The sequence below is a fragment of the Chelon labrosus genome (assembly GCF_963514085.1).
Source record: "Chelon labrosus genome assembly, chromosome: 22".
Classification (NCBI taxonomy): domain Eukaryota; kingdom Metazoa; phylum Chordata; class Actinopteri; order Mugiliformes; family Mugilidae; genus Chelon; species Chelon labrosus.
The window spans coordinates 16,198,343-16,224,545 of NC_140355.1; the positions used below are offsets into that span (position 1 = coordinate 16,198,343).

The following is a 26,203-nucleotide window of genomic DNA, read 5'->3' on the forward strand; positions in this document are numbered from 1 at the left end:
CAAGCCCAACATTCAGGGGAAGTAATTTCTCTCCAAAGCAATGAGTGGAGAGTATTAAGGAGAGGAAAATGGAAAAATGTTTTTGGATTTAGTCAGAAAGCCCCTGTGTTTTTCCTTTCCAAAAAAAACATCAACCTTTATTACACTCCCAACAGTTGCTGAGCTTTAGTCCGTCTCTCTGTCTTTTCAGTTTGACTTATTTATTTAGGGTCAGTGATTGTGTTTTCTAAATGAAAAGGTGAAGATGATCTTTGTCAATGAACCAAGACTGAATTAAAGTTCTGTTTCACAGATGCACATGTACTCTCTGGGGATGACCTTATTCTGGGGAGCAGACTATGAAATCCCTCAAAGTCAGGTAAATCCTCACCACAAACACCTCAGCATTGTAATAGTCGCACCCAAGGTTCAACAGTTTCAACCATATTAATTGCTATTCAGCATAATAAACTTAAGGTAACTTAAACCTGTCTTGTCACACTGGCACAATGAGACTGAGAACAATAACAAAGCAGCCAGTAGTCTCTGGTAAACACAAAATATAAAATACTGTACCTGTGTCAGACATGGCCATGCCTTATAAACACATACACATGAAACACAGTGTTAGTTAAATTGGCCTTTTCAACCTATACCAGGATATTTCACCAAGATAAGAAAATGTCAGAGGTGTAAATGCGCTCTGGAATGCGTCTGAATGCGGACACGATCTGGTTCACTGTGTGCTCTCATCTCAACAAGAGTCAGTCAGGTGTAAATCACTTATCTGCACAGTTTGTTCAAGTTTGTGAGAAGGTACCGCCCACTGTTTAGAGACATAATGAGTCACACTCATCGCTCATGTCTTCACTGAAGGGCTCAGGCTCCTTCCACTCTCACTGGTAATGCCATACCCTTACCCAGCAACAACACGTCAGTGGTTCTGATGAACCCAAAGTGCCACATTTCATTGTTTTGATTTACACATTATTATCATTGACAAAACAAATACATTTCTTACTATAGCTTAACAATAAACCACCGTGTGAAATCTGAAACTTATTTCCCTGTCCTCAGAAAGAAGAGATGATTATCACAGGTGTCTTCTTATCTGTCCTGGCTCATGGTGATGTTATCTGTAGACATGCCTCTGCTCCCACTTTTAAACTCTGAGATTTTAGTTACCCAAAGGTTCATTATTTTACCCACGTGTATGAAAAAATCCATCCAGTAATATTGGTAATATATCCAAAACCAAAGCTATGAACCAAATGACTTTGCCATCCCTAGAGCCTTGCCACTAGTATAGGTAAAAACTAGTGCACATGCTTTGAAAAGGTTTTTGTATTTGTGATATTTTACATCACATAATCAAGTTTAAATATCTCTCTTGTCATGCCTCTGCAGCCCATGAAGTTGGGAGAGCACCTAAACAGCCTCCTCCTCAACATGTGTGATGATGTTACATTGAGCCGAATGTCGTTGCGCACGGTGCTGGACATCTGCAGCAAACACATCAGAAACTCCACCTGTGACCCTCCCTTCTCCTACATCAGAAAGCTGGTCCGGTTGGTACTGGGCAGCCTATCCCAGGTATAGATTCTAATTATTTAATTCAAATACAACATTCGTGTCTTATTTTTTCACATTTATATTCTCTGCAAACCTTTCCCTAGCTAAGTTAATTTGCTAATAGAGCATGATTTCAAGGTGGATTGCTGCATCAATGTTTTGTTAACTCTTGCTCTTTGTTTTTCTTTCTCCCATTACTTCCACCCTGACCGTTTTTTTTTTTTTTTTTGTCAGCTGGATGGTCTGCTGACTGATAGGGAGTCTCTCCCGGAGCGTAGTAAGGAGATTCGGGAGAGGTTGAGGGGAAAAGGTTTGCCCTCAGGTAAGATGAGCCACACTGGAGTTTGGCCACACAAGTTTGTATTATCTGTGTTTCCTCTGCTCTTTATGTGAGTGACTTGGCATCTCTCAACAGAAGATATCATTGGGTCCTAAATAAGTAGGTTTTGTTGAGATATTTATTCAATAGTTTGAATATGTATCCGTCAGATGCAGTCTGTAATACATCAAATGGGTGAAGTGAATCTGTTATTGTAGCCATTGTATTGAATATGGGAGAAAGTGGCAGGTGCAATGACCTGGATGACGTTGACAACAGACAATTCTTTAGGACAGCCAGCTTGATTCGAGCACCTGAAACAGTAAAGCTTGTGGGGTGTGTCCAAACCGCCTCCTAATTTACAGGTCTTTAAGGATTCACTGCTAATGCACTTGAGCCAGATACCACAGGACACCTCCAGAGGTTTTGTGGAGTACATACCTCGGTGGTTTGGAACTGTTTTGGTGCCATAAAAAGGACCAACAGCATATTAGGCTACGGTCGTTCCCGCCTAATAACAGAGCGCTTAACAGTGTGTGTGTGGTTGGGTTGTAGTCTTTGCATAGTGTACGTTTCTGTTGCGTCCATGTCGAGAGAATCTGATGTAAACGCCAGCCCTGGTTGACAAGCCATTCATCACTTACATGCTCACTTTCCGAGTATGTGGGAAAGTAGATGAGGAACAACACACTATAACCTCAATCCGGAGTTAATTCAGGAAAATATGACCAAATCTTCCCAGTGGTTTCTAAGAGAACTCCGGCATTTTTCCAGGCCATGGAAAGGATAGCGGAGCACAAACGTGGCCGTCGTCCCGATTATGTAAGCCCGGCATGGCATTGATTACAGATGCATATTTTGGAGTCACCAGTGAAGCTGCTGGTCTGCTGTTTGTATCAGAGCTTTGTTTCCTCAGTTGAGCTCCAGCCAGCCTTAGGGAAAGTACATGCAAAGAGTATTACTCAGTTCTGAAGTGTCTTTCTTCTTAAGGAGCAGCACTCCGCCTCTTGTATCCCTCTGGTTTCAAGTGGTAATTGCTGCTCAGGGAGGTCTGTGTATTTTATAGTTAATACTGCATGTCACTATTTCTCCAGTATGATCTGTTGGACAGCAGTAATAAAAGTAATAATAGCTGAAAAATGCATGGTAACAATAGACTTGAAAGTAAACATTCTAGCCTTGTGATTGATCACGGCCAGTAATAGATGAGTAGAACTCAAGCCCCCAGTGAAAAATAAAAAAGCATCCTGCTGAAAAAACATTTCTTTTTCCAATTTTTCTCTCGAGTCTGGTCCTTGTGTGCTTCCATGAGTTCCTGGAAGACAGTCTGACTATCTTTGATGTCTTTCCCAAGCATATGCTTTCTAGATTAAACCAACACATTTTCACAGGACTTAATGTCTCCTCCTGTTCTCTCACTTCTGCATTTCTTCCTCTTGTTTTTGATCTTGTTCGTGCACATGTTTGCCCTCTGTTCACCTTTTTCTCTTTAAAACAAGAGCCGTCATTGGCAGGTTTATATACAGCATGTGGAATAGCAAACTAGAAATTTATGGACCGTCAAAGAAAGCTGTATTCATCATTCTGTTTTAAGAAGTACTCAGTTATGTATGACTGGATGCTTGTGGCAGAAATTGTTATTGTGGTACAATGTGTTCTATTGCTTCTTTGTAAATACACTAGTTGTCTTAGGAATAGTAGGAAATTGTAGCACTTGTCATTCCTTAGGCTGTTGTGGGTTTATTTTACTTAAATAATTAATTTTTAAATACCCCTTAATGGCTCTTAGATTTCCACCCGTCCCAGAGTCTTTGTGACAGCAACTTTCTTTTGGTGCTACTCATAGTTAATACCATTTTCTGTACTGAGTGAAGAGATGGTTCTTTCTGATTCTTTAGTTTTAGTGTGCTAGTGTTCAAGATAAAGTTTTAATTACTTTATGCTGCGCCTTAAGTTGGTTCTGTGGCTTGATAATAGTTTCGATTCTCTCTTGTTTTCAGGGAGGAGTGCCGCCCCCAGGGTTCTGGAGCGCTACAGAGCCAGGACTCAGGAACAAACGTCTCTTAACCGGGGCCTCAGTCGTTCCATGGGCTCGCTGTCAATGCAGGACATGTTGAGGCGGGATGACGGTGCAGCTCTACAATATTCCATGTCCGAATCCCCCACAGAACTCTACCCCAAACCGCCTTCACTCCAGCACCAGCGCTCCTTTCCCTATGTGCACGCCGCTCTCCCCCAGCAAAAAGGCCGGCCCGTGGAACTGGACCGTAGGTCTTTACTTTTCTACAGTGGGGACGTAGGGCCAAGTCAGGCCAAGAAGACCTGGGCTTCTTCTGTGGATTTGGCTTGCATTGACCCAGAGGCTCTTCGTTTTGGTGCTTTGGAGGATGCACGGAGAGGCAGCAACGCCCTGAGTGTCCACTCCGTAGGCAGGCACAAATCGCCCTTGCGGGCTTCAGGGGAGAGGGATACTCGCCTCTCTGACTTTGGTGGACTGAAGAGTAAAAAGCCACATCACAACTCGGCCATGTCGATAGGCTCGGGCCTCACTGGAGCCTACGACAGGTTCAAGGAAAGACAGAGGAAACTTCAAGTGCTAAAACATGCAGTGGATGGTGAGTGTGCTGTTTGAATTGGAGAAATTCCTTGTGAAACTTACAAAGCATTTCACAGGCGGCAAGCATGTAAGTCAAGGTGGTAAAAGGTTTTGTTTGACTCTCACTGTGCACATGACATTGCGTGATTGATATTCACTTTCAAGTTGTCAACACACAAAAAAAAAACCCTTATTATTTTGGCCTTTCCTGGCATTTAGCACTGATGTGATGGTACGGGATACTTCTCTCCTCATATCAACCTGGAAGTCTGAAACTCAGACTGTTTTGTTAGTGTTGTTGAGACTGAGATCTTTTTAACTCCACCCTTTTACCTCATTGCAACATTGTAGGCAAATCACTCACCTGATCATTAGTGTTGCAGGATAATGGGATTTTCGTGACACATCAAAGCTTGCTCATGCCTCAGAATTTTGTTACGTGCGACTCTGAACCCAGTACTTGTCAGAACATGTAGTGGGTATAGATACAACATCGGCGTTATGTGCGCAGAGGGCCGCGCTGTCACAGCTGCGTCGGATGTAGAAGAATTTCATCAGCTGGCCTGACCCGAGAGAGGTGAAAATGTGACAGCAATGGGGCGATGTGAGCAACCAGACACTCGGCCTAGTTGCAGGTTTTGTGTCTGTCCCTAACTACCATGTGGGATGGGAGCTGGCTGCTGCCTTGAATGAAGTATCATCGCTGGTGGCTGGGCAGCAGTGTTTAGACAGAACGTATGAGTCACTGGTACAGAGGGTTCCAAGTGACTGATTCTAATTACAGGCTAGCCTAATTCTAGCCTGCTGCTAACTGTCACACACGAGTCCCTGTCTCTTCTTTTTAACATATAGATGTAAACATGCACACATACATGCAGAATAGTTAATAATACAATAGCTCCCAGGGTGCTACAGACTGAATAAACAATCTTTGTATAATCGCATGCTTAGGCCGAGCACACACAACAGAATTGTTTAACGCCCCGGTAGTCAGGCCCAAGAGCTTTAAGTTTCCCTCAGGAGCTTACTGAATTCTCAGTAAAGTCTCTATAGGCAAACTAGTTTTGTACAACAAGTCACATGTGGCTGTGTGGATCTGCTGGCCAACTGGGGGACAGTTGAGGAGCATGAGGTTTGTCTGGTTTCATGCAATAAACCACTGCCTTCTACCTCTTGTTTCCTTTCCTCCACTTGCTTTTCTTCCACACTCCCCACCATCCACCATCCACCATCCACCATCCACCATAAAGCCTCCAGCCTCCGCGCTTTTCTGGCAGCTATTTTTAATGCTGACCGAGCCACCGACCAAGCATTCTTTTCCTCTCCTGAGGTTTTTCATCCCCAGCAAATCCTGCCTTCCTTTCTTCTCCTCTCCCTTTCCTTTCAATGATTATCATCAAGGCATTTTAGGTTTCACGTGACGTAGGTATGAAGAGAGGAGCCTAGCAGAGCGTCAGAACAAGAAAATTAGAACTGTTTATTGTCACTCATCTACCTGTAAAACCTTCAGAACTTCATCATCTCATTAGGTCCCAATCCTCCAATTTCGGTGTTGTTTGGAAAGGTTATAAGCGGGAATTTCTTTTAAATTTACACATGACAAAACATCTACCAAATTCAGTCCACAACAGCTACACCCTTGAAATAATGTAAGTCTCAGTGTCCATCACCAAGCCAGAGTGAGAGTTTAAAACACCCCAACAAAGACTATATTTACTTGCACTTTACGAGATCTCCTCTCCTTTTCCTTTCAATGATTATCATCAAGGCATTTTAGGTTTCACGTGACGTAGGTATGAAGAGAGGAGCCTAGCAGAGCGTCAGAACAAGAAAATTAGAACTGTTTATTGTCACCCATCTACCTGTAAAACCTTCAGAACTTCATCATCTCATTAGGTCCCAATCCTCTAATTTTGGTGTTGTTTGGGAAGGATATAAGCGGGAATTTCTTTTTTAATTTACACATGACAAAACATCTACCAAATTCAGTCCACAACAGCTACACCCTTGACATAATATAAGCCTCAGTATCCATCACCAAGCCAGAGTGAGAGTTTAAAACACCCCAACAAAGACTATATTTGCTTGCACTTTACGAGATCAGAAGGAGAATAATAGCCGTATAACAGCGAGTCAGGAAATACACGTGTTTTTACACCTGCTTTAAATAGTGTCAACTGCAACTCTATCCAGTGTGATGCAACATAACATGAAGCACAACAGTGCTGCATCCAGAAAAAGTCGAGGTAATTGCCAGTAAGGTTTTCCTTCCAATGATAAATCCAAAGCTGATGAATTTTCTAACTCTTCATGCCTCTTGTTAACGCCAGCAACTATAGACTCCTCCAAGCAACCCACTGAGGATGTGAAAATAAAGCTAATTGATGCCTACAAAACAGGGCAAGACTATAAAAAGATATCAAAGCGCTTCCAGCTTGCAATTTTAAACACATTGTGCCCCAAGGCAGACTAAAAAACATCTCCATACACGAACTGCTCTGGAAGGAATAGTGGGAGAAAATACCCAAATCGGGGATTAAAACACTGATAATTAATTGCTACAAAAGGTGTTGGTGAGCTATGGCATTAGCGAGGGTGTGCTGGAATCGGCTTTGTGAAAGTAAACAATGCACACGCCAATTATTAAGATCATGAAAGAAAAAGTTCCAGTGCATTTAGTTTGTTTCTGGTTTTCATAACTTTGTTTGCGTTAGTAGCTTCTTATTATCTTAAATTACGATTGATGTTAGACGCAGTGCTGATGCAAAAGATTATCCACTGCCATCAGCGCTGACTGAGGATGACTATGAAGGCTGAGCCAAAATATATTTGTATTCCATCACAGTGCCATATCATTACAGTATGAGTGGGGCCTTATTAAGCATATGCAGGGCCTTGTAGAAGTCTCACTTGGCAGACTTCTCTTTCTTTCTTTTTTCTCTCACTTCTTTCTGTTCTTTTCTGCAGGAAAGTGATGGCACGGCCGTGGTCTCAGGTTTCACAGAGTTTCACACCGTTTTCTCTGCCTTCTGTGTGTGTGTGCTTTAGCAAATTGTAATTAATTGACTGTGTACTACAGCACTAAACGCTGTTCGTGTGCATGCCTGTGTGTGCATGGGCATGTTTGTACCTGGCGTCCCTCTCATCTCATACAGCGCATAGACAACCACTCCCTCCTGCTTTTTGGGTGCCAAGGTGCTTCGGTCTTCAGTGAGCAGAAGCTTTCCTTGCAGACCTACAGGCTGTAATTGGAGTCATGCATAGCGGATGAGGGAATTCCTAACATTATTGGACTTTTCCGGCACTTGGCAGTGAGTCATGTGGCTTTGGGCCGCAGCGGGTCCAGCTTGGACGGAAACGAAGGGGAGGCGTTTGTATAGGAACAACCTACAAATTCAAATTATATAACACTTTGTTGACTCCAGCTTTTAACACTCAGTTTATTTCTGATCCATTTAAATCGACTGCCGGTCTCATTTCCTCTTCACGCTAAAACAAGCGCTATAAAAGTTCAGAAACTGTGTGAAAATAGAAAGTATTGTTAATGCGAGGTTCTTCTAAGAAAGCTTCTTCTTTCTCTGTGGGAACACCAAAAGTTTAAATAACCCCAGAGTCCGAGTTTGTCTTCTCTCAACTGGAACATCCGAAAGGCCACGGCCTATAGAAGCTGTTTGCGTACTCATGGAAAGCTCATGCAAAAGTGATGGTTCCGCGAGAAATCACAGAGAGAGAAAAAACAAACCTGCATGAGAGGTCAAATGACACAATGAGGTATTGGGAAGAGTCCTTGTATTAGAGCTGCTTTGTTTGTTTGAAATGTTTTTGAGTCCCTGAGGAAAAAGTACTGTCACAAAAAGTAACTTGAATGAAGCGCTGATAACAGTGAATGTCAAGTCAAACTGGGAATGAGTTATCTGCTATCAATAAAATAAAATCCCACCATTAACCTCTCTAACTAGCTTTTGCCCTCCCTGATACTTTTTTTCCACCCATTAATGTTAAGTGTAAAGGTTCATAATTAAATGTTGGTCCAGGGCTTAAATGTGTTAATTTCCCCCTCAGCCTTATTACGATTTGACTCTAATGAAAACTTTGTAGATGGATAAAGGTTACTCCATAAGCTACTATAAAACATTTTATGCTATTGCGGATGCTGCAGGAGCTCCAGCTTCTCCACAGTCCAAAGACGCAAAGGTTAACTAAGTTGGTGACAAAGTGTGGTTGCCGGGATTTACTGGTGAACTATTAGGGGTGAACCCTCCCTCTCGTCCGGTGTCAGCTGGAATAACTTCCCGTCTTTTCAGTCTGTTTTGCAACCTCCAAAACACTCACCAATGTTTTTTTTCATTCAAGATTGCAATTCAGTATTGCTCTATTACAGTAACAGTTCTTAAATAGCCTGTGAAAAGTATGTTTACCTGCATGGGTAGATCTAAGATGGTAAGTTGCTCCTCTGTAACATTGTGATGGCACTGTGTCAACGGAACCCGTGACTCATGAAAAGCTATTTTGGGCCACGGTCTGACCAGTCCTCCTTCCTAGTAGCACAGTAGTTGTTACCGAGCTACGATACTTTTTACTTAAGATGTTTACAAATGCCAGACATCATTACAAAGAGGAGCCTGTTGCCCTGTGAAACTGCGAGGTAAAATGCCTGAGCAGTGACTGGGGAATGCCATTCATTCGAGTTATGTAGCTGAAACTGACGAGCAGGACTTTCAGGTTCCGTGTGCTAGGCAAATAAACCCGTGACACATTAGGTTAGGGTTCAGACTTAACTCAGCATTGTTTATGTTTTCCTGTTGCCACCTCATTTAGGTTCGTTATTGTGTTAATGAATCCTTGCTTTGAGAGGAGTAAATGGCTGCGGTGAGCTGGTCTGTACTTGCTGTGGTTCACCCAGTCAAGCAAGACAAAAGATTACGCCCTCTATCCTGACAGCAGCATGACTGCATTCACTTGTGCCTTCCTGTGTAGTTACATGTGCCTTTTATAAGGACTGTTTACCAACAGCATGACTAATACCTTGCTTTGTGTGTCTCATTGGCTGAGTTTACGTCAGTCAGGTTTGGGAAAAAAACCCCGTAAAAGAAAACAGTAGCTTGTCAGTTCATATGTTGGTCATGTCCTATAAAAAAAAAAAAAAAAAAAAAAATGTCCTGTGTTGTGTCACACTGGAAAAATAAACAGCTTAACATGAGCATGACGGTTATATCTTGAGGCGTTTGAAAGGCCTTTTAATGAAGTTCTTTCTCTCTGTTCTCAGACCCAGTCCACACCCACCAGAGGTACCACAGTGATTACAGTTCATCCAGTGAAAGCCCCTCAGTGGCTTCCTCTGATCCAGACTATAGACAAGGTAACAGATTTCGACGTACCGATTTAACATGATTGCAAACAGGTTAGCAAGAGGTGGCAGGTGCTGTACACCCCTCTTAGTTAGGTGCAACTTAAGAAGAACTGCAACTCTGTAAATAAGTGAATAGGTAAACTACACTATGACTAAAACTCTAGAAATGTAGCTCTGCTGGTTTTTATAATTATTATCTAATTAACAACTGATACACACCTGCAAGGATGAGTTCATTTAAGTGAGAGCCTTCTGCTTTCTGTTATGAAAACAAATGGTCTTTGTCTCCACTGATATCTGACTGCGCCCTGCTCTTAGCCAGAACCATCTTATGACCAAATCACATAAGGGTACACTTTGTAGACTTGAAGCCATGCTCTCTGCTGCTCTGACATGAATTGAAGATGCCCAGAAGCTGATCTGGGAGCTACCTGCTTCCAGGTATCATTCAAATCAGCTGTTGTCACTCGCTTGACTGGTACTGCTGGAGGAATTTGATCACGTCAGTCGCTGTGTTGTTTTACATAAGCTAGCATGCCCATTTAAAAGGAAATTGTGCAATAAGTATAGACAAGATGTCAGTATCGTGTATGTGTGTGTGAGAACTGTTCCGTGACTAATGTGGAATATTTTACATAAAACTGTCAGCACATAGGTAGACAGTTCTAAGAAACAATAACTAAGTTTGCTTTAGATGCAACACCTGGGACCTTTTAGCCTATCATGCTATGTCTCTCTTACGGCATCCCTACTATCTGAAATATTAAAATAAAAGATGACCTAATGCTCCATTGAACACTGTCTCAACAGGTTGCTTCACCGGAGTTTGACAATGTACTGACCCAGCTGTGAAGAGTTTAGACATTCTTGTTGAGAAAGTGCCAGTTTCATCTGGGAAGGGTTGAAATATGCTAAACGTGTTCCAAACTGAAAAGAAAAACTCAACGAGTCACAACTTCTAAGACAAAAGAAAGCTGGTTATATTTTAGTACTGCCTCACACTTGGCCTTTTACAATTAGTTTCAGCGCAGGACAGTGGAGATCCTGTTTGTGATGTGGATTTGCTGACTTCAGTGTTCTGTAAGCTTCTGCTCTGACATGTTCATGCAAGTACATTTGCAGAAGAGTGTGGGTGTGTTTGATTGTGCCCGTGCGAAAACAAAATTTAGTCCTTTGTGTTCTATATGTGCAGCTCATATGTACACATCTCTTCCAGCTAAGAAACCTGGCGAAGTGAAAAGGTTTGGCTCCCAGCTGGCACTTACATCTGAACACGATGCCCTCTCGCTGACGGGTCACAACTCACAGAGACACAGGTACAGTAACGCACCCTGGAGCTGCTTGTTAGTTAATCCACGTGGGGTTTTGTTATAGACCCCATCAGACCCTTCTTTAAAAAAAATAACATGTCCTGTCAACTCCTTCTCAAGCCAGTTTAATTCTTCAAAACAGACATTGTTAAATCACTATACTTAAACTTAGAGCAGCAGTAAGTCATATTAAAACCTTGCCATAGATTCATAGATTAACTGATGTGTGGTATTATCTGGGCCAGATTAAGAAGATTATTAAGACTGTACTAACTGGACCAGCTGTCTGCTTCTGGCTGCAAGGATGTGGCATTTGTAGACATGATTTAATAATTCATTTGATGATTGAGTTTGAGTAGGAAATTGTGCCTGTCCATATTCATACGAGCATGGACGCCTGGAATAGACATGTTTGTATGCGCTGGCTCATTTTTTCCGCCGCCCCATCCCCACTATTTTTTTTTTTTTTTTTTTGCCTTCGCTAAAAACCATCCACGCAACAGGGAAGCCACAGATGAAGCCGCTCTGTTTGGTCCTCTGGGCCACACACACAGCTGGTGTAGCACAGCAGGGTCAGCCCATGCTTCACTAGTGAGGTCATCTAATGTGACATCCACATTCAGCGTGCTCTATCTCTCTAATCTCTGGCATTACAGACCTCTGTTTCTACGCCTGCTCACAGGGGAAAAAAAAAAAAGTGTTTTCAATCTGTCACACTGCACAGAGCTCTTTTTCCCAGAATGCTAAAAGGAAACATCAGCTAGTATTTTTTTGTTCTAAATCTTTCTGTAAATGAAAGACAAATCTTGTGTCAAATCAAATTTGTCAAACAACAAACTTCTGCAGTTGTTTCCTTTCGGTTTGTTGTCTGCGTTAAACTGTCCCGACTCCCTCCCCCTTCTTCTCTTTTGTCCTGCAGGCAAAATGAGGGGGGCTCTGATGAAGGTTTGGTTGGAGCGGAGTTGCTCCTCCAGAGGCAGGAGGAGGAGGTGCAGCGTCTCCAGGCCCACCTGGCCAGCAGGCTGTCCAGGGTCAACCTCTACCCCACAGACGACCCCTTGGGCCCACCTCACCCTTCCGTGCTCGACATTCAGGACCCTCTCTATGCCTCTTCTGTACCGCTCCGCAAAACCAGGGTTTGTGCACTTAACAGATTCAAAAATGTGCCGGAAGGTCTTTTTGCAGGGCTTTGTTTCTCTTGCAAAAGCTTTCTTTATCACTTTATCTTACATAAACACACACGATACACTCAAGAAAGCGATTTAATGAAATTATTTCAACATTCACGCTGCAGTGGGAACTCCCTGACTATCTCTGGCCTGAAGCTTGTTTATATTGTAATAGTTGATGATGCATGTATAAATTTTAAGTTGTTGATGCTGTGCTCACTAGAGGTTCTGCTGACTGGAATGCATTATTAATTTCAGCCTCGCTATGGTAATTACCAATATGTGGGTTTGTGGGAGATGTGGAATTTTTTTTTGCCTATCTTCTGATTTATCCCACCTATTATCACAAATGTTCTAACACTAGTAGTAAACATAGCAACAAATCTGCTGATGTGTGCAGTAAATCTCTAACTCTGTGTATTATTATATTACTCACAGGTTAATTATACTTGCAAGAGTGAGGCGCGTGTCTGTGGTGCTTTTATATTAATGCAATTTAGATTGTGCGGGGTTTGAACTCTAGAAAAGGAATCTGGCCCTTCCACTTCCAGTGAAGAGGTGGAAGAACAGGAAGGGAGTGTGTGTGTATGTACAGCACTGAAAACATGAGATACTGCCACATCTGTCATAAACACAGCTGCTTTTAAAACTAATGTGATGTATGGTGTGGAAGGAAGTGTTTTTAACTGCTGGTCATGTATAGCTTTTGTATTTTTACATAATCGGCATTTAAATAACCTCACCAAGTAAATAATAATAATAAATAAATGACTATTTATGTTTCCACCAATGGCAGCTCTTTCACGGACCTGAGTTCGTGAAGATGGCCAACGAGCCCGCCGTTGCCTTATCTGTTCCTTCTTCAATAATGGTGAGGACATATATTTACGAGCCATTTTAAGCCGCTGTGTTTTTTCCCCACTTACAAACCACCGCTCTGTCGTTTTTCTTTCTTCACACAAGAAACGTGGGAAAGCGGAAGAAGTGCAGAGGAAGGTGTGTGTGGTGCTGCTGAACGGCCAAAAGCTGGAGCTGAGCTGTGACATCAAGGCGGTGTGTAAAGATGTTCTTGATATGGTGGTAGCCCACATCGGGCTCGTAGAGCACCACCTCTTCGGCCTTGCATACCACAGAGGTATGTATGCTGGTTTGTGGTTTGAGGTGTGTGTGTGTGTGTACATGTGTGAGCCGGGTGTAGCGTCAGTCTTTTATACTTACTAATAATGAGTGTTGTGTTGTGACCTTATCATAGTTTTCATTTGTTATCAACGCTACAAATAGCTGGTTCACTTTCAGATCCTTCTTGCTCACATTAAATATTCAAGGAATCCGCTTTTGTATCATGAAACACTTTTAAAATTGCTGAGAATGTATTTTAGCTGAAAGTTTAAAATGATAAGACCACCTGTATGTAACATGTTGATTTTTACGGTGATTTCAAGCAGATTAATGTTCTTTCCCTGTATTTCTAAAAATAATCACACACAGAAAACGAGTTTTTCTTCGTTGATCTTGATGCCAAATTGTCCAAAGTGGCCCCAGAGGGATGGAAGGAGGACCCTAAGAAGAGGAAATCTGACACGCCTTTTAACCTATTTTTACGCATCAAGTTCTTCCTTGATGATGTCAACCTCATACAGTAAGTATACTTTTTTAAAATAAAGAGCTGAAAATGAAAAAAAACAAAACAGTTTCATTGTAAATGAAAAACTAGCCTGTGTATTGACCTATCATGTTTAAGATAAAAAATAAATAAATAAACTGGTCTCTGCCTGGGTTTTAACAGGCATGCTATGACCAAACATCAGTACTACCTGCAGATGAGGAAGGATATCTTGGATGAAAGGGTGCGCTGTAACACAGAAAATGCCATACTGCTGGCGTCGCTGGCATTGCAAGCGGAATACAGTGACTACCACCCTGAGGTAAGAATCCACCTTCTACCTCTGTATGTGTGTAAATGGGGAAACCTATCAGTCCCGTTTAAGCTGAAATATAATGAAATGACAAATTAAAACAGTGCTTTTAATCTCTTTTGCTCAGCTCCATGGGAAGACCTATTTCAGACTGGAACACTACCTGCCAATGTCCGTCTTGGACAAGGTGGACCAGACGACCATCAAGGAGGAGCTGCCCAAACTTCACAGCAACTACTACGGAGCATCAGACTCCGAGGCAGAGTTGGAGTTCCTCAAGGTTAGCAAGAACCAAATACAAACTCACTGCAGTTCAGAAGGTGCACGAGTAAAAACAAATGCATTCTAATAAAAGAGTCCTGCACTAAATCCCCCTTATTGACTGTTATAATGTTCAGGTTATGATCAAACTTCATAAGAAAGATTGAAACTAACAAACTGGCGAGTGAGTGTAGTATTCTTGCTATTTGTTTTGTGGTAATTTACAGTTTATTTTGTGATAAAACATGATTGACATTTTGCCCCAGAGTGGTAACTAAGCTAGAAGAATTGATACATTTGAGGGTGTTTGACAGCAAACAAAAAGTTAAATGTCAGCTGCAAAAGGACGTCTATTTCTGCTACATTGTATTTTGTCTTTGTTTGTTTACTACAGGCTCTTGAATCAAGAATAATCTAAGAATATTTTATGCAATATAATAAAAATCTATGCTTTCTAAATGGATCATTAAACCTATAAAAGACCTTTTTCTGCAAGAAAATTCTGCTATTATATTTTAATCTGTCCCATCTCCATACTTACTATTCATGGTTTTCTTTGTCTCAAAGGTGTGCCAGAGGCTGACGGAATATGGAGTCCATTTCCATCGGGTACTTCCCGAGAAGAGATCTCAGACTGGCATCATGTTGGGTGTCTACTCCAAGGGTGTGCTCATCTTTGAAGTCCTCAATGGAAATCGTACCCCGGTGCTAAGGTTCCCCTGGAGGGAGACCAAGAAGATTTCCTTTACAGTACGCACCTGCTTATTTCTTATTAGACTGAAACTAGGCCACTCTAGAGTGAATGCATGTTTTTCTGCTAGTTTATTCTCCCATTCAACTAAATGTGTTTAACTTTTTCTGCAGAAAAAGAAGATTTGCCTTCAGAACACTTCCGATGGGATCAAGCACCTGTTTCAGACAGACAGCAACAAGACGTGTCAGTATCTGCTGCAGCTGTGCTCTGATCAGCACAAGTTCCACCTGCAGATGAAGGCCCGACAAAACAACCAGGAGCTGCAGGACCTAGGTAAACCGACGCATCAGCCCCGTCTTAATGTCAACACTAACGACCAAGATCAACACTCATTTTCTGCCTTTCATGTTCCTGTTCATCAGAGAACAGCCCCTTGAGCAATTTGCAGTATTCCCTTGAGTCTCGGAGTGGAGATTCAGCAGGAAGGACGGTGAGCTCAGGCAGCCTTGCTCCCAGCCTATCAACCCGCTCCAACCCGGACCACCTGAAGAGGATCTCATACTCGGAGATGGCCCTCAACAAGGCGCCTTCTGGCTCAATATTAGTCCAAGACGAGCTTCGGTTTCCGGGTTTCAATCCGGCGGCCTTCCTTTCTAATCCGCGGATGATGAGTCGATCCCACCACAACCTCGCGCTGATGCCGGAGTCTCCCGAGCACCGGATGGCGGTGTCTTATCATGGCCAGTCACAGAACAGACTAAGTCAGGTCAACCAAGTGGCCTCCCACCAGCAACATCAGCGAGCCAGCTCAGACACAGACTCTGTGTTACGCCAGCAGGACAAGTGAGTTGAGAAAAGTGAAATGTTAAAACAAGCAAGTGTTTATGCATTTTTTATTGGTTGGAATTAAGGAAATGAGGTCCTGTGTAATTATGTAGATCCTCTGTAAAGTCTTCAGTGTCAGAGTGTGCAAACTCACTTCAGGACAGACTGAGGTTACTAAGTGAGGACTTGTTACTGGGACGATACCTCTGCCTACTCCAGAGAGACACAGAGAACTCTTATCTCCGGCCTCTAATTGATCCTCTGGGGGGTCTCTGGGTGTGAATGGGTGCACAGGAGCTCTGTGTTTTTGTGAGAGTGTGCCTACCAGTTCACATTACTTTTTAATTAGCAACCAACCTGTTTTGTTCTAGCTGCTCCCCCTCGTGTCATCTTTGCACTCGACGTATGTGATTTTAAGTTCCGTGTGGATTAAAAAAACAACAGAACCAAAGTGAAAGAGTGTTTAATGTAGCAGGGCACGTCTTTTTTTTCCCATCACCTTTCTTTCCTTCGTGTTACACTTCAGGCTAATCTTGTTTTGCTTTCACCTTCTCAGATCATTTGGTACGGCGGCCTGGAGCCTCAACAAGTCCGCGAAAGAATCCGACTCTTCGTCTCTGGAGGAGTCTGGCCAAGCATATGTAGAAGGTAAGGCTACTTAAATGTGTAGGTTGGTACTGATGAACCACAGCTTGACGAGAAATGGCAAATCTGTGTAACTGTACATCTGGTACAGACTCTAGGGTAGTACATGACTTGTCATACCAGCTGTTTAAAGAGCAGTTCTGTGCAGCTTCAGCTCTCTGACTTGAGGTAATGAAAGAATTAAAAACGTAAACATCTCAAGTCAACAGTTTTTGATCATAATCACAGTTCTTACTAACGGTAGCGAATCAAGTCATTATGGTGAACATGTTATGTTCTGGAGATAAGCAGTTACTGCAACAAACGAGATCTAGTTACACAAGCACAAACAAATGACTTAAAATGCACCATTTGCTTGTTTAAATACTTTGTTTATTTGGTCTCTTCGGTTTGTTTATTCCTGCTGCCTTTGCAGTTACTTCACTGGATTCGAAACATGGCTTTTATAAAAATACAACAATTCAGAGTTTTTTGTGTCTCAAATCCTGATGTGAAGAAACGTTATCATGCATGGACAAAATCAGCCCCGTATAATGAAGTTTAAAGATGAGATGAGATTTGTTTGTAATCCTTTCTACATTTTTTGCTTGTTCAGTGACAGACTTTAATCCTTGTCATGCACGAGAGACAGAGGTTTCAGTGATTTTCACGGGAAAAGCAGTTTGGCGTGAACATTTTGTTTAACAAAAAGCTGTAAAAACTAGAATAAATGATCCAATTTTCAACCATTTATACATCTTCCTTTCTGATAGATCTAGGTTTAGTTTTTGTTTGGTCGCAAAGGGGGTATTATGTACAAAGCCAAAGTACGACTGTGCATGTTCTGTTCCCAGGTGTCAGTATGCACAGTTCCTCTGGAGCACCGTCAACCCCAGCGTCTGTTAATGGTATGTATGGAAATTTGTGACCCTCTGTTACGCCGACGCATGCACACCATTTGTCTTTGCTTCGTATACACCATAAAGTCAAAATGAAGGAGATATCTGGCTGCTCTCTGCCATCACTCCACTTCAATCGTTTTAACCGTAAACTCACAATAACTTAGCAAAGAAATGATATACAAACCAAAAATGAAAATCTGAATTATGTAATGCAGATCTGAGTCTCTGTCCTCTTAGTGCTGCCTGCATGTGGACCTCAACTTTGGCCTCTGTCCCACTATTTAATTGCTTCACGCTTGGCACTGAAGTCCCTCTCTTTCATCCGAGCTTAGTCAGTCCTTTCAGACCTATTAGTCAACAATGTTGAAGTGGGAGCCTTTCAGCAACACCGTGTGTCTCCGTGGCCTGATTAATGCTGACAGTGTATATATTAATGCTCTAATAAACGCCTACTGTTTAACCTCTGTTACAACACGATATGCATCAGCCAGAAAAGACAGAGGTAGCGTCGGGTATTTAGTTCTGTAAATGTGTGTTTGTGTTCGGGCAGATTCACTTAAGAAGAAACTCATTGCTCTGCCGTCTCCAGAGAGAGAAATCACAACTGTAAACCTGAAGAAAGATGTGAAATATGGACTGGGTGAGGAGGCATTTTGATAAAATACCTAATAAAATATCTACATCCAGCAACTTGACCATGTAAGTGTTTAAATGTTCTTGCTTGTGTGTCTGATCTAGGGTTTCAGGTTGTAGGAGGAGAGATCTCTGGTCGTAAAGACCTTGGCACCATCATTAGCTCCATCACTCCTGGTGGTCCTGCTGATGTCAACGGCTGCCTCAAACCTGGTAGGCAAAGTGTCAACCTCTCATATGGTATTAATGTTGTCTGCTGTGATGATGGTTGATTGTCGTCCCGGTGAGTGACAGTGGTAATGTTGTTTCAGGTGACCGCCTGATCTCTGTGAATGACGTGAAGCTAGAAGGGCTCTCTCACGCCAAGACGATTGATATCCTTCAAAATTCTCCAGATGACGTTACCCTGGTGGTGTCACAGCCCAAAGAGCGGCTCTACAAAGGTAACTAGGAGCGTAATGTTTTAGAGCTGTGTGTGAATTTCATGCGTTAGTGACATGTCTTGATTTATTGAGTCCAGGACCTACATTTATAGACTAATATAACTGTTTGTTTTCCTTGTTTTGACAGAATCTCCTTCAGGCTATGTTCCCTTCCAGGCCCCGTCTTCGTTAAAGTCACTCAACCCCGCTAAGAAACGAGAACTAGACTTTGATACCTCGTCAGAAGAGCATGCAGGAACAGAAAGCCCCAGCCCCCCTCTCAACAGCACTGGCACACCATCATCTGCCTCCTCCCCAGTCCACCAGCATACCAGCCTGAGTTCTCAGGAGTCTAGGACAAACAGTGTTGCTAAAATCAGCCAACCCCCTGCTAACGGAGTTCAGCAGTGCCTAGATAGAGCCACAGCTGCTGCCACAGCTGCATCTGTTGCACAACTTCCCAGACCAGAACCGAATGTGGGTCTGGAGCCTTCACCACCAGCTCTGCCACCCAAAACCAGAAAAGCTAAAGTCTCAGAAGCTCCAAAAGTTTCCGAGCGTTGTGACTGGGGCGATTCAGACGGCGATGAAGGAAATTATTCAAGTAGTCCAGAGAAACTGAAAGCCAAAAAGGTGCAGTCTTTGTGTTTAGGAATTATTGGTGTAAATTCATAATTTGCTTCTTAACACTGCCCATCAGTCTAGTTGTCTACCCAGGGGAATTAAGATACACAAAATGAAGAAATGGTTCTTCCGTAAATTCTTCCATAAACAAGCATCACTTATTACCTGCCAGATGCTTGGTATAACTAACTGTCTGTCGTATATAACCTTTGCCTGTCATTGTATTTCCAATGTCAGTGTCAGTCTGTTTATACCTCTACGCTGATATGCATGATCACGCATGATATTCTTTGAATGTACTGTGTTCATTTTCTCTGCATTCGTCTTCCTTACTCTCCCTTCACTCGTTTGTCTTTCTGCACGTTCCAGCTTGTGATAATTCACCTTCAATGCCATGTTCTCTGTTTGCAGGAACACATCATGGAAAATTTAAATGGTAATGCCCCAGGGGTCAATAGTCTCCGACCTGGAGAGCTATTTGACATTGAGCTGTCCAAAAAAGACAGCAGCCTGGGCATAAGTGTCACGGTACTGTTCGGCAAGGTTTTCACCCTCTTTTTGTTTTGCCCCTTTCCCCCAATCATCATTTCACTGTCGTTTGGGTCGTGTATAAATGTGGTTTGGTTTGCTTTTCTTTACGCTTTGTGTTGGAAACTTGTGGTGATGTTGTCCAACTAACTCCTTTGCATGTGGACTTTATTTTTTTTTTATCCAATCCTTGATTTAAAAAAAATAAAGTTGCACATTATTTTTTAGCACCTTTACAGTAAGAACCATAAACTGTATGGGTGCTCAGTGAGTTTTCTGTGGTACGTTCCTGCTGCTGATGTAGAGGGACACTGAGTAATTTACTGGAGTGCCACTAACATAATTCGTCTCTCAGGGATTTTGTACATTGATTGGCATGGGCTCATTTACATCCTAGGCTCAATAACACTCAATAACAAACAACTGGATGTCTTCAGACTTCAGTCTTAGTTGTGTCATTGGAATAATGACTGAGTATTATGTCGTAATAGTAATTTAAACACTGACGTTATCATTAAACGCACATTAACCACTATTTAAGAACACGATATTCATGTTGACATCAAATACTTATCTCATTTAGATTTAACTCCCGAGTATTCATGTCATCATTGTGGAGGATTTTTTTTCATTTACAACTAAATCATAATTGTAAAATGATAAATACTTTCTTACTTTTTAATGACGGCTAATGTGCGCTGATCATATCATCAACTGAACCTTGATGCTGTGATGAGAAGAGCCACAGACTTCAACACATAAACTTGGGTCTTGTGATGTATTAAAATGTAATTTCTTGAGCCATAATTAAAGAATTTATCATTTGGCAGTTATACTTGAAAAGAAAAAACCTCCACAAACCTACCATAATTAACCTCCATATTAAATACACGATTAAGTATTTTCTCTTTGGATGATCAGGCTAAGAGTTGTGTTCATTTCCTAGGGGGGGATTAACACAACTGTTCGGCACGGTGGCATCTACGTCAAAGCCATTATTCCAAAAGGTGCTGCTGAGCTAGATGGAAGGATACAGAAAGGTAATAGACAGACTACACTACATGAAACAGAAACTGAAATCGGAGACAGATTTTCTCTTTTTAGACTTAACCATTCTGTGTTTCGTTCAGGTGATCGCGTGGTGGCCGTCAACGGGAAGAGTCTGGAGGGGGCCACTCATCAACAGGCTGTGGACGTTCTCAGAGACACCGGACAGGTGAGGGGTGACATTTACCACGAGGGCCGTGCAGACGAGCTGTTTAGCTGCCACCAGCTGGCCTCTAACACTAGGTCGATCCTTTCCCCTCGTGTCTCAGGTAGTGCACTTGTTGCTGGAGAAGGGTCACCCACCTGCAGAGAGCATCCACGCTCCCGTCACACCTCAGTGCACCCCGCCGTCTTCGGACATGGATCAGACCAAGAACAAGAAGCAGCCCCCTGAGGTCAAAGAAAAACCAGAGTACAGCTTTGTCACACCAGGTGAGGAGACAGCATGGCTGACTAATATGAATCCTTAAGCACTGTGTGTGTGTGTTTACCTCTTAGAGCGTAATGTGTCCATTGATCCTTTGATGGTATTTCCCATTAACTTTCATTCAGTCATCCGTCTTCTGTAACCACTTGTCCTGTGAAGGGTCGCAGGGGAGTGGGGAGGCGGGGTACACCCTGGACAGGTCGCCAGTCTATCACAGGGATAAAAAACACAGAGAGACAGACAACCATTCACACTCACATGCATTTTAGAATCACCAATTAACCTAACGAGCATGTCTTTGGACAGTGGGAGGAAGCTGGAGTACCCAGAGAGAACCCACGCAGGCACAGGGAGAACCTCCTTGCTGTGAGGCATCAGTGCTAACAACCACACCACTGTGCCGCCCTCCCAAGAACTTAACTGTCTTTAATACAGCAGGAATATGTACTGAGGGGAAAAAAAGGATTTAATGCCCACAACTATTAAAGTAAAAGGAAACATATTACAATAATTCAATTCAATCATATTTTCTTAAGCAGCATTACACTGAGACCTTTTGTGTCAAACATGATTAATGTACTGCTGGTAATGTCATTAGAAAGAAATGAGCAACCTTTTAGCTGCACATTGCTGCACTTTCCTATAACTGGTTGTTTTGTGTTACTGCTCAGCGATGAGTAGCCACTGCACCTACTGGTATCTGCTTCTTCCTTATAGCATTTTATTTATAGGTAATCTTTGATTTATTTGAAAATATTATTTGCATTAGGAAGAAAGTGGTTGACATTCAAGTCAAAGATATGATTTGAATTTAAAATATAATTAATATGGGAGAAATAATGATTAAAGAGCTCTTCAGTCAAGTGTCCAATCACTTTTAAGCCCCTGAAAATAGACTCCTGTGACTATTATCCTCATCCACTATATACCATGTGCAGGATCAGGTGAATTTGAGTCTGACTTAGCATGTTGTTGGTAGAAAGTCTCCTTGGACAGGTTATCAGTACACATCTAGATATTCAACACATGCTGGCGGTTATTACAAATGTGCGTCTTTGTCCCCGCAGATAATGTGTTTGAGGTGCTCCTGCTCAAGAACACCTCAGGGTTGGGCTTCAGTTTTAGTCGGGAGGACAACATCCCCGACGAACCCCCCGGCTCCAGCATGGTGCGTGTTAAGAAACTGTTTCCTGGCCAGCCAGCTGCAGAAAGCGGTCGTATCAACGTGGGGGACGTCATCTTGCGGGTCAATCAGACCCCCCTCAAAGGACTCTCACAGCATGTATGTAAAATGTCTCTTTTGTGATTTAAATGGAAACCTAGTTGTGTAATGCCCTAATTCATTTGGTGTTGTTTCTCCTACCTTTTGTGTGCACACAGGAAGTCATATCTGCTTTGCGAGGGACAGGACAGGAGGTGACTTTGCTCCTCTGTCGACCTCAACATGGAAATCTTCCTGAGATGGACACTTCAGCTTTGGTGAGCAAATAAAAAATTATTTCCTTGTCCTTCAATGCTTTTTGGCTTTCGAACTTAAACTACTTAATTTGTCTCTGCCCAGACACCTGTTCCATCACCCAGAAAGGAGCCAGTGACCGTTTCAGAGCCCGGCATGAACTCGAGCAGGATTGGCACAGAAGGCTCCAGGAGACAGGGCCCCGTGGAAGAGGCCCTGGAGAGGCTTATGATCAAAACTCCCGGCCGACAAAACAGCTACAGTGACAGCACCGATGGGGATGAAGAAGTGGAAGAAGCCTTCAGCCCAAGCCCTCCGGAGCACAGCAGGCAGTCGTGGGATCAGAGTGTTTATCAGACCCCTAGCAGCAACCTGGGACTGGGACGCTACGGCAGCAGTGGGCAACTGGACGACACCATCCACTCTGCTTTTTTTTCCCCAAATTTGTCAATGACAAGATCAGACCTTAGCAACAGGTATGTTATCTGATAACAAAATAACAATCTATACTGTCGTTATTAGTATATCTGTCAAATAACCTTTCATCTGTCAATGTTTAATAGGGGTCCTTCATCACCTGTGGCAGCTGAACTACAGTCATCCAACCGGTCTATGATGCCCTCCCACTCTGCCCCAAGCCCAGATCCCCTCCCTCCTCCGCTCCCTTTGCCCTTAAACCTCACTGCTTCTGGCAATGGACAGGACGTGGAGGATTTAGTCCCGGTAAGACTGAGGAAGGGGAGCTTGTGGGAAGGAAAGTTTCTAAGATGGAGTAAATTTGGATCTGAAGCTTTTCTCTAATGATGGTTCTTTGTTGTTAGGAAGTAGAGCTAAACATCTCCTTGATGAAGTCAGAAAAAGGCAGCCTTGGCTTCACCCTCACCAAAGGTAATGATCATGGATGTTACATCCATGACATCGTCCAGGATCCAGCAAAAGGAGACGGGAGGCTCAGGCCCGGGGACCGGATGATCACGGTACTAATTCATTTTCTGCCTCTATTGTTGCTGCATTCATTTCATTCATTTTACCCACTTGGTCTCAGAAATAGTTTAATTTTTGTTAACACTCTTGTGGAGCTTGCATTAGATTAGCTTTGCTTAGCTTAGCATAAAGAATTTGGCTCTGAGACTGCATTTATTGTTACATTGTTAAACCAGTCCTTTAAATCTGTAATGACATTGTTTGTTTTCTATCTGTAGGTTAACAACACAGATGTGAGCAACATGGGTCACACTGAGGTGGTCAATCTTGTGCGTGCTGCCCCTCGCATGGTTGACCTGGTAGTAGGGAGGGTCCTGGAAGTTCCCAAACCCCCTATAGAAGCCCATCTGCTGCCTGACATTTGCTTCAAGAGCGACCAAGAACCACTGGGTAAGGAGCAGCCCTCACTGAGAAGATAATTCTCAGTTAATTAGCACTTCACGTCAAATTAACTCTTGTTCTGTCCTTAGGTTTGGTCCTAGACGGTGGCAGTGACAGTGTGTATGGGGTCTTATTTGTGAAAGACATCCTGCCAGGTTCACTGGCCTCTAAGGATGGAAGCCTGAAACCACTTGACTTAATCCACTACATTAATGGGGCTCCCACTCAGGACCTGACTCTCAGTGAGAGCACAAGACTGCTGGAGCTTTCCCTCGACGACCTCACGCTCAAGGCCACAAGGTATTGTCCTATAGCTCTTATTATTTTAACCTGTAGAAATTATGATGTGTACATTATCTCAGTGGCATCAGAGTAAAATTTAAATAGTTCAGTACAGTTTTCATAATTTCAACAATGTCTTTATCCACAGGGATGGAAGGCCTGTTTTTCCAGAACAGAAAAGTGTCTCATTTCTCAACAACAACATTGGCCCGAAGGTTTCACCCAGCATGAATGGTATGTTTTACACCTGAAAGACATTTTGATTGTGTCTTTTATTCATCATCTAACTGCATCATTGTTTTCTGCTCAAGGGTTCCTTAAAGGAGACGATTCAAGAGACACAGAGGGTCTTGCAGCACTTTGTCCTTTAGAGGTAAGTTAAGAAATACATTTTAATTTCCTCCCACTAAATTCTTTTATTTTTAGTTTTATATCCTTGTGGTGTACAGATAGGAAACAGCTGAAACGTTTTGCTCATGCAAAGATAAATTTGCATGACCAATAAAACTCTAACCCTTCTCAGTGGCTAGTTCTTATCGCTAAACCTATGAATGACAAATGATATGCAATTGCACAGTCTTATCTTATTTGATGAAAACGCAGGAGGAGATCATAAAGCTGGATCTGGAGAAGCCAGTGGCCGGAGGTCTGGGTTTCTCTGTGATTGGAGGCGAGAGGGGGATCTTTGTTAAGTCCATCACACCGGGAGGAGTAGCAGAGTCCTCAGGCCAGCTACAAGTAGGAGATAGGCTGCTTAAAGTAAGTACTGTTCAACTACTGGCGCACAGAATATAAAGTCATATGAAAGGGGAGATGCTATTTTTTGACCAAGTTGAGGGATAGCGACTGGTAAAGGTATTTGACATATGACTCACACTGACTGTGAACCAAATCCAAGTAAACTCTTTTTGTAATGTGCTGTGACTCACTGCCCTTTTGAAGGGTTTTGATCGTAACTGCCTTTCTTTTCCTTTTAGGTAAATGAAGATCTGATGACGGGTGTGTCCCACACCAAAGCTGTCACCACCATCCGTAAAGCTAAAGGCCTGGTACGGCTCATCGTATCCAGACCACCAGACCAGAGTCCGAACACGTACCTGGCCTATCTGCCTATCAACTCCGACAAGTGCAATGGGAACACAGGTATAAGCAGACGCCCTTAACATGGAGTTTCTGTGATGTTGTTTCTGACAAATGCTCGTAATTGTTATGCTAAAAATGTGACCTTTCCCTCTGTGTTATTTTCAGATTTGAGTGAGGACAGCGGGGTGAAGACTAAGCCGTGTACTGAGATGAAATCTGGCAGCTTCCCTGCCATACCGCCAATAGGTATAACATTCAGGGTAGAGAATGGACTGGAAGTCTCCGTAAGAGTTACTCTCAAAACTTGACATTATTCTTGTGTTTCCCAGACTATGAAGATGATCCACTAGAGCAGAAAGGAGAGAACAGCGCAGAGCTTTCAGAGGACACAGACTGTGATGGCTCTTCTTTACCTGAAGACTCTCCTGAGGTACAAATCAAACATCCAAACACATTTATACAGCAACATCTCTACCTATTTATATCATGCTTTCTTCTGATGAATTTGTATTAATTACAGTTTTTATTTTACTTAATTAGAGTTCCCGGAAAGTGACATGGCAAGAGGAGAGTGTTGACGATCCAAGGAATGAAAAGTACGATTTTGCTTTTTGTATAAAATATACTTAGTTAAGATTATTATGACATTATATACTTAGCCTGTTCATGTTGAATCAGCAGCTACCTGCAGATGAGTGCTGGGCAGCCGGACGAAGACGAGATCACTTGGGGAAGTGATGAACTGCCTATTGAAAACATGAACTCAAAAAGAGATGGTAGGACTGATTTTCTAAAGATGTTCTGTCTTTTTAATGTTAG

General features: G+C 42.6%; 1 protein-coding gene across 7 annotated transcripts in view; it reads left to right on the plus strand.

Moving 5' to 3' along the window:
• ptpn13 (protein tyrosine phosphatase non-receptor type 13) overlaps positions 1-26,203 on the plus strand; it is a 38,250-nt gene that overhangs the window by 9,040 nt on the left and 3,007 nt on the right. For 2 of the 7 annotated variants that reach the window (XM_084572753.1, XM_084572752.1), the window contains 39 exons: positions 293-358; positions 1,387-1,572; positions 1,786-1,873; positions 3,871-4,485; positions 9,733-9,825; positions 11,033-11,132; positions 12,046-12,262; positions 13,092-13,166; positions 13,259-13,430; positions 13,784-13,934; positions 14,082-14,220; positions 14,339-14,491; positions 15,040-15,222; positions 15,337-15,499; positions 15,589-16,009; positions 16,548-16,639; positions 17,470-17,523; positions 18,068-18,157; positions 18,256-18,363; positions 18,462-18,593; positions 18,721-19,205; positions 19,608-19,739; positions 20,671-20,940; positions 21,041-21,203; positions 22,266-22,480; positions 22,579-22,677; positions 22,760-23,130; positions 23,218-23,377; positions 23,476-23,631; positions 23,857-24,028; positions 24,109-24,319; positions 24,450-24,535; positions 24,613-24,674; positions 24,905-25,060; positions 25,279-25,444; positions 25,550-25,630; positions 25,714-25,814; positions 25,925-25,980; positions 26,066-26,160. In XM_084572753.1, the coding sequence (XP_084428879.1) occupies positions 293-358; positions 1,387-1,572; positions 1,786-1,873; positions 3,871-4,485; positions 9,733-9,825; positions 11,033-11,132; positions 12,046-12,262; positions 13,092-13,166; positions 13,259-13,430; positions 13,784-13,934; positions 14,082-14,220; positions 14,339-14,491; positions 15,040-15,222; positions 15,337-15,499; positions 15,589-16,009; positions 16,548-16,639; positions 17,470-17,523; positions 18,068-18,157; positions 18,256-18,363; positions 18,462-18,593; positions 18,721-19,205; positions 19,608-19,739; positions 20,671-20,940; positions 21,041-21,203; positions 22,266-22,480; positions 22,579-22,677; positions 22,760-23,130; positions 23,218-23,377; positions 23,476-23,631; positions 23,857-24,028; positions 24,109-24,319; positions 24,450-24,535; positions 24,613-24,674; positions 24,905-25,060; positions 25,279-25,444; positions 25,550-25,630; positions 25,714-25,814; positions 25,925-25,980; positions 26,066-26,160 (6,535 nt within the window). Of the gene's footprint in view, positions 1-292; positions 359-1,386; positions 1,573-1,785; positions 1,874-3,870; positions 4,486-9,732; positions 9,826-11,032; positions 11,133-12,045; positions 12,263-13,091; positions 13,167-13,258; positions 13,431-13,783; positions 13,935-14,081; positions 14,221-14,338; positions 14,492-15,039; positions 15,223-15,336; positions 15,500-15,588; positions 16,010-16,547; positions 16,640-17,469; positions 17,524-18,067; positions 18,158-18,255; positions 18,364-18,461; positions 18,594-18,720; positions 19,206-19,607; positions 19,740-20,670; positions 20,941-21,040; positions 21,204-22,265; positions 22,481-22,578; positions 22,678-22,759; positions 23,131-23,217; positions 23,378-23,475; positions 23,632-23,856; positions 24,029-24,108; positions 24,320-24,449; positions 24,536-24,612; positions 24,675-24,904; positions 25,061-25,278; positions 25,445-25,549; positions 25,631-25,713; positions 25,815-25,924; positions 25,981-26,062; positions 26,161-26,203 lie in introns of all 7 variants that reach the window. The other 5 variants (XM_084572754.1, XM_084572755.1, XM_084572756.1 and 2 more) reach the window with 5 other exon arrangements.